This window comes from Thalia democratica, chromosome 1 (genome assembly GCF_965202585.1).
Source record: "Thalia democratica chromosome 1, ktThaDemo2.hap1.1, whole genome shotgun sequence".
NCBI lineage: Eukaryota > Metazoa > Chordata > Thaliacea > Salpida > Salpidae > Thalia > Thalia democratica.
In genome coordinates, this window is record NC_139165.1 from 37618474 (window position 1) to 37627203 (window position 8730).

The 8730-nt window shown below is 24.3% G+C and overlaps 1 protein-coding gene across 1 annotated transcript; it reads left to right on the forward strand.

Annotated features, from left to right (window-relative positions):
- The first annotated feature begins 7109 nt into the window (after positions 1-7109).
- LOC145835692 (14-3-3 protein zeta-like) lies at positions 7110-7799 on the forward strand. Its single transcript, XM_082943392.1, has one exon. The coding sequence runs from the start codon at positions 7110-7112 to the stop codon at positions 7797-7799; it is 690 nt and encodes a 229-aa protein (XP_082799518.1).
- The last annotated feature ends 931 nt before the right edge of the window (positions 7800-8730 follow it).

An 8730-nucleotide genomic window follows, 5' to 3' on the forward strand; every position in this document is an offset into this window, starting at 1 on the left:
GTCAAAAAATAAAGATAACACTAACCTAAAAAGAGTGAGTCATATTATGTAAATCAAAAGGATTGTTTGTATTGATAATTTTCAAAAACTTATTTTAAAAAAACAGGTTTTACAAATAAAACCGGACAGTCTTAGTTTTTCCTCGTATATCTAGATAAATAAAACTTTCTAGATTAAACTTAAATTAATGATGAATTATTACTAGTAAAAAATAAGTCCTAAGTGGGAAAAGTATTGCATATATTTTGTTATAAAAGTTTCTATAACTTATTAGTTGTTTAAGATGTAAAGGGAATACTTCTTTGCAATAAACGGTTGTTTTCAACATTAGTTTTTCAACAATTATAATTTTATTTATCTTAAGTTTAGTAATGTTTTATAGGAAAATATTATTTTTAACTGTATTCTTTTTTGAGAATCTGATTTACTGCTCTATAATTTTAACCAAAAATTTTAAAGTAATTTTAATACTAATTTTTAACTAATTTGTTTTAATAAATTTTTACAAAAACATTATAATACTTTGTAAAGCGATTCAGTTTAATTAGTTATCTAATAAAGCTTGATGTTTGATGAAATAAAAATTATTTATTATTTTAATTTTTAATTATTTAATTTTTGCAGTTTTTGACTTAGTAAACTACTACTTGGTTAACTTGAAAAATTATTCTTTACTAATATCGTAAAGTTAATCTTGAAATTTGATTGACTAGTTCAAGTTCGTTATGATATTTAATCTTATAGATATTTAAACTATGATCAAATTTTTTTGTTAAAACTCGGAAATAGGTCATTCTTGACTTGAAAAAATGAAATTAAATAAAAATGATTTGAACATTGACTTATCGATAAATTAGTAACTGTTAATCGTTTATTGAAATCAAAAATTTAATAAAAATTAAGTAGTTTCATTAAAAGAATTTCAATATGATGCTTCTTTCTATAATGCACGTATGTGGTCCTGAGATAGCAAATAATATCTACTCTATTTATTTCTTTCTTTGTTTCTTAACTATAATGAATATAAGATAATCTTATTAAGTTTGTGATCTATAAAAAATATACAAATGGTAAAATTGATTGTCAAAACTTTTAATTTACATGTATCAAAAATATCCATAATATCAATAAGTTTTCCAAATAATTTTTTAATTCAATCAGTATGTCCTTAAATTTTGTTACCATACACAAATTACACGATCGTATTTTATTTTCTGCTAAGCTACTCGCATTCTTGTTGCGTACGTAAACATTTCGACAAAAATAAACGTGTTAAGTTCAGACATGTATCCATAAAGTTTGTTGCTAAACAAAACGTTAAGGGTTATTAATTGTTCACATAAACCTTTACGAGGTCATTGGGGTATTAAGTTTAAAAAATTTCCGATGAAAGTTTGTTGTTACACAAAACAATTAAGAATATCTTTTTACTTGCAAAAAAAAATTATTAACCTAATAATATAAATAAAAGTATATAAAAGTAGTTAATTAAAATTCTAAAGAGGTTTTATTCAGCTTTATAAAAATTATAAAACAACTGTATTAACTAACAAAAATTAACTTACAATTTTAAAATCACTTTTACAGATTTTTTTCTAAAATGCAAAGTGGAGAGGTGAGGAAAACATTATATTACTTTTAATTTGAGTGCAACAAAGATAAATTAACAAATCTAGGTTTAAATACATTAATATCGATTCAAAACACAGTTAGAAAATCTTTACAAAATTAAAAGTTTCCATATTATTTAATTTGTTGTTCTTATATTAAGGTGTATTAGTTTAAATTGGTTGATTTCTAATAATTTCCGCGGCTAGAATATTCCCGTGTTTTTTTTTAATTATTTTGTTTAAACAAATATTCAGTACTGCAGTTTTTAGATATACTTTAAAACGTTTTACTGACAGCTTTTAATAGTATATAAAACATTTAATTATTCACTTAATATTGTTCAGCAACTTAGAAGTAAAAAAAAATTAAGTACAGCTTATCACAAGTTTTTACTGATAGTTAATATTATCATTGTATGTTTTATCAAAGATGAATTTTTAAATGATTTACGTGAAAACGTTCGAACAATTTCTTACAACAAATTAAATTGGATTAAGTTTTGCACGAACCCTTTGATGGTTGTGACGTCATAGTACTTGTTTTTAATCAAATCAAATTTAAAAAAACATGAATACACAAAAAGTTAGTCATCATGATCGAATGGGTAGTAACATAGATAAAAAGTACAAATAAAGTTTTGCGTAGTTTTACCACCGGCGAAAAAGAATTGTGCTATTTTTGACTCACTATCGGGAAAGTGTGGAAAAGTTACATACTATTTGATGATGGCCTTTGATGAGTAACACCTTGTATCTAAGTGAAAGTGAATTCAAAGTTATAATTTGGTTAGAATTTTATAGCTTATTTATTAAAGAAAGTATAAATTTAGCTAGCTGACTAAAATTTAGTTTGCTATATGCTACACCATTTATAGTAGTTATATAATATGGTATATTTTATCTAAAATAAATACTATAACTAAAAACTTGTGAACTTATCAAGCACATACTATTTCTGTTTGATAACTTTTGATTATAAATTGGATTAAGTGTTTGTTTATCTATTTAAGTATTTTATCTTTATCGGCTAGAACTTTAGTGTTAACAGCTTTCATTTTTTTGTTAATTAAACAATTTAAGTAGACTGATTAAGAGAATATAAAAATAATTATCTTTAAAGATAAAGAAAGTGTAAAATATACTTTTCTCAATTGTTTAATATTTAAAATTTCAGTCTGTGAATAAAACTTTATTACTTTTTAAAGTATCCTATGTTTTAAGTATTAACAAGTAAAATGTTTTCATCAGGTTTGTTTAATCTTCTGTGCACACATCACAGTTGCTTGTTTGAAGACATTTAAAGTAATTTTACATTTAAAAGCTATAGCAAAATATAAGTTAAAACCGAATATTTTAAATTGATTTTTCACCTTTTAGAATACTTCACAAGAAATCAAAAAAAAGGGGAAAATATTTTTAAATTTTTATGAACTTTTTAACTTTTCTTGATTACATCCTTACAACCAACATTCTTACGCCGCACAAGTTATAATACTAAAAATAGTAGCAAATTTCTAAACTTTTTAACCTCTCTCGAAGCAATGTTCACAAATTCCGCGACTCCAAGGTGACTTTCTAACCAATAGGATGTAAAAACCGACAATTTAACTACAAAGGTGATAGATCAAACAATAAATTTTACGAAATTCGTAGAGATCACACAGGTTATTTAATTACTGCGAAGATTGCTACTTACAATTTATTCTCCTTTGCCAGTGGTCAACACAATTTCTTCGCTCTTACCTCTTGCGTTTTTCCATATGTGGCTTGCGATTAACCACACTAAACATTTTACATTTAACTTTTAGTCGGAGTAAACTAAATGCCTAGTGAATTAATGTTAATTTCAAACAAAGTTTTTTTTACTTTCTGATTTGTTTGTTTAATCTTTTTTAGTACTCTGATAGTAGTTTGTTAAACTGTGTAGTATTTCTAAATGTGCAATTATAATTACATTCTAGTTTTATGTACAGTATACTTATATCTTTTAAATAAAATTTGGCACTTGGGATAGCTTTCCTAGTTTCTATAATTGCTTACAAACCTTAAACTCCGACAGGTATTAAATGTTATGTCCTTAAAACTGTATATATTAAATAACATTAAAGTTAAGTAAAGAAAACTAACTTTTGCCTTTGTATTGGATCATGAAAATTTACCAAATAACAATGTAGTTGAATTTTAACAGACTTTTCCCCTTCTTGTAAAATAGTAGTCATCATCTGAATGTGAACGTTACACTTTGATACGCATTAAAAAATCTGTATACATAATTTAATTTTGTTTTGGTTTTCTTTTTAATGTTTAATAACAACCTCCCTGCTTTGCTTTTAAACTTTTTACCTAAAAAAATTAATTTAGTTTAAATTATTTTACAGTTTTTTATTTAAAACTTAAATAGAAGTATGTACTACTGTAACTAACAACTTACTAAAAAATTTATTATTATAATTAATAATTTGTCTAAATTTTTTTTTGTATTTTTAATATTATTATTAAGTAATTTGTACTATTTTTTATGATTCTTTAATTAAAATAGTTTGTTTTTATTTTAATTCTTAACTTTATCTACAATCATAAAACAAGCTATTAATATTGCCGATTGGCAGTAAATATGTTTAAATGTATATGTAAAGGTTTTTATTTTAATAGATACATTATCGACAAAAATCTATTTTTTATTTATATTTGTTATTTAATTATTATTTGTCTAATAAGTTATTGTCTATCACAAGAGTTTTACTCTGTGTAAACTAAAATATATTTTAAACCACATTTAAGAACTCTTATCAGCGGAGAGGTTATTGTTATTTTAAAAAAGTACTATATGAATCTATGTATTCAACTTAGATAATCCAGGAAGCAAAATACAATAAAAATTGTGCTTAACACTTTATCTATACAAAATAAGTTATAGCTGAAAATTATAAGCATAGTACATGCTAAAAATGAAAGTTTAGATAGATTGGACAGCAACGAGTAAATAAAAAGCGAATAACATAAACTCAATTTTATAATTCAAACTTATAAAAAAAAATGGATTCTAACATTTTTGGACATTACTACATATAATAGAAATATTCGAAAAGTGATGGAAAATCTTTAAATTTACCTCTGATCAAATTCATTGTTTAAAATGTAATTTCTTCATTTAAATAACATTGTTGTAATATTGAATTCTTAAACTTACAAAAATAATGACAGGATACTATTTTGAGCTCGAAAAACAAACACATAAAATACAAGGATTGATAAATGTTATTTTATGCAACATACATTGTACTTTATTGTAAAAACTGATATAAAATCAAATAGTATGAGTTGGTTCTGCATTGAGAACAAAAACATAAAATAAAGATATACAGTGCTTTAAGTAACAGTTTACTTAAATTTTTATCGAAAAATATCAACTAACAATTAAAAAGCTATTTTATTACTTACTTTAAACGAAATAATTCCAAAGTACGTTACGAGAAGCACTAGGTATTGCATAGAAGGATGCAACTAGGTTTAAAATATAACTATTTACTAGCAAGTTAAATGTTTGTTCAATAGCTGATTTAAAATGAAAACTTTAAAGCGAATTGCAAATACAATTAATTAAATTACGATTTTACTCCTTTACTATTGACTCAGTTTTTCTATTGTTTTGTTACTTTTTATAACTTATACTCGTTATAACATTTTAAAATATAGTTCTTTACTGTATTAAATAAAACAACGACCATAAAACTTTTTTCAAATTTAGAAATTATAACTTAAACATAAACATTAGTTTTTTAACTTATTAAAGGAACAAATTTGTTTTGTAAAAGCTAATTGTTAGAAGCTTTGTTAAATTTATCATTAAATAAAAAAAAATAGTTATAAAGTCTCTGCTTGGTGAATGGACCGATAACTAAGTTCTACCTAAAAATTATTATTAAATTAAGTAAACAATTCCTGGCTTATTTACTTTTTATAAAACCTACTTTGATAAAAAGAAGGGGTGGTTGCCCAATCTAATTAAGCCAGCGAAAAATTAATGCTTCACGCTATCAAATAAAATTAAGAGGTACAAAGTGTATTAAATTATCACATCCGACTTACAATTTGATGTGTTACAATTTGATGCAGCTTTACATCTAGAGATTATAAAATACACATTTTTATGCACTAGACAATGTTTACAAAAAACTATCCAAGAATTAAAAGAAAAAAAAATGATTTAAAAACTTTTTTAAGACTTACATTATAATATTTGAACGTATAAGTAAAGATTTTTATTAAAATTGTCAATTTTTTTGACCTCAAAATTTTAAAACAAAGCTGAGGAAGCAAACAAAACACTAAAACTGTTAATGTTTATTTTTGTACTTTTTCTACATAAACTAACTTAGATATTCTTCAAAACTATGTTTGCTATAAAGACTTTCATTGATGCAGCTGTAATTTTTTTTTAAGAAACTTAAATAAGTTTTAAAAAAGTAAATATTTTTTGTTTTGATTTTTGTTTAAGAATGTTCAAACTGAGTTAAATTAAAAAAAAACTTAAACTAGAAAAAATAATTAAAATTAAAGATGTCTTTAAAAATAACTTACCTTTAAACATATCTATTATAAAACATAATTTTTAATGATATCAAAACAGACTAAAATAAGACTTATAAATCTTGTTTATACACCTAAGTTTTACAAGTTACTAAACGTTAAACCAATTTTTTTTTTCAATAATTTCTTTTATATACTAAATAATCTAAAATACCAGTAATTTTTTTTTTTATTAACTTCAAAAAAGTTGAATATTTACATTTCTAGCGATAAGTTTGATAACAATATATTTCAAGTTTGTTTTATTTAATAACTAGAAAACGTAGTTGAGCTATTTCTCACAATAAAGTTTCCTTTAAAAACTAAAAGCATAATTTATCCACGTAAAGCAATATAAACTGTTACTTTTATTAATACTATTTTATGTTTTCTATACTTTTTATATAGTAACATTCAAGTTTTTTTTAGTTTTTAATGGTGTTAATTACTGTTTTCTAAAATAGAAGCTCTATTTTAAAGGTTTTGTTGCTATAGTATATTTTGTAGTGTAATCTGAGACTGATTGCTAATAGTTAATTTTAATTAAGTATGATATCAATAAAGTAAAGACATTATATTGATATTGTGATAATATAATTTATACATCTTTAAAAACTCATAAGTATAAACGTTATGGTAATAAATTATCTAAATTTAAATGCAACACTTTTATCAATATAAAAAAAAATTGTAAGTCAAAAATAAGCTTTATGTTTTTCAAATACTAAGTTCTAACTTTTTGGTGAAAAAATAAGAAATGTTAGTTTTATTAACAAAAATAATGTACTTGATTGTTTACTTTTATTCTTAAATAGTTATAATCATTAAAAACACGTAGACTTTATATTGTTCTATATGTTATCTTTCAGACTTTCATAATATGATCGTATCAGTTATAAAGATTGCTTTATTTTTGTGCATATTATCAAAATGTCTCAGTTTGATAGAAGTGAATTAGTGTCTCTTGTTGAAATGTCTTTAAAAAATAGACAGTTTGTTGACGGAATTAGCTACATGAAGGAAGTAATAAAAATGGGGACACCTCTTAACTACGAAGAAAGAAAAATGTTATTTTACAGTTATCGTAAGCTCATAGAACCACACTTGTGCTCTTTTTGTCCCCTTTGTCACACCGATGTAGATGATAAATTGAAAAAAGAGTTGGAATTAAAATCTACAACAGCAATAAACAAAGTTTGTGATGAAGCTACTGAATTTTTAGATAGTTATTGGATTAAAAGAGATACCAATATCGAAGCTGTTGCTGATTACAAAAAATGTCGAGGAATTCAGTATTCTAATAAAGCTATTGTTACATCAGGACTTGATAGAATTTTGTTAGAAACCAGAGCGTTGAAGTGTTTTGAAGATGCATACGAGATTGTGAATGGTAAAATTAATCCAGCTCATCCAGTTAAACTCAATATTGCAGTCAATCTTTCCTCAATTAATATCCGTTTATATGATTCTGTTGATAAAGCACTTACTATCGCTAATGAAGCTTATAAAGATGGCCAGTCTCGTCTACTTGAGTTGCCTGAAGAGTTGAAACACTATGCAGACAAAAACATTGAGGTATTGAAGAAGATGATTGAAGAATGGAGCAAGTTGGAAAACTAAAGTGATTATGCTGAAACACAAACTAAACTATGATGTTCAGCTTTGGTTGTTAATATACATATATATATAAATACATTATGTGTGCTATCTATTTTTACATATGTTTATTTTGTTACTACATGATTTAAGTTTGTAGTCTATTTAAATATACGTTTGTGTTGCAGTAAATTTAAATTGAACTTATTTTGTAAAAAATAAAATAACTTTAAAGGTTTTTTAAAAAAATAATAAACTAAATATTTCTCTTTTTATTGTTAAATGACAAGGTTAGTTCAACAGTATATACTTAGAAATTTTCAAAAGTAAAAAGTATGTACTAAATAGTGTTGAAGTAAAAAAAAGTATAAAAATGAGTGTTATTAGATGATGTAAACTTTAACTTGCACCTTTTAAGTAAAACAAAACACAATGTTCAAGTATTTTTCTTTTTTCACCTGAGAATAATATTAAAAAATATATACAAATTTGTTAAATAAAGGTTTAGTTGTAGTTAATCTCTAGAAATTAAGCATATCTTAATGCATACATGATGTACAAACTTGTAAGGTATTGTTCGAAATATTTAATGTTTCCATGCAGTACAATGCATCATTTTCAAAATTTTAAACAAAATTTTTCCAAGTTTTATAAAATTTAAATTAAAGTAAATGTATGAAGACTCTGAAAGTTGTAGACTTGTCTAAGTAACAGTACATTAGTCACTGTACAAAAAGCATAAGTGAAAAGCATGAAAAATTTTTACACTGTAAATAGTTTTTATTCAAATCTGAAACAATTATATCTCATTCTAGTTCAGGGGTCGGCAAACTGCGGCCCGCGGGCCAAATGCGGCCCGCGAGCACGTTTTTTTTTCTGAATGGAATGCGGCCCGCGAGAGAAATTTCTGCGGCCCGCGAGCTACTAAATGTGGCCCGCTGAGCAAAATTAATTT

What these genes read in the sequence shown, in the direction of transcription:
- LOC145835692 (XM_082943392.1), top strand. Translation starts at nt 7,110, where the DNA reads ATGTCTCAGTTTGATAGAAGTGAATTAGTGTCTCTTGTTGAAATGTCT.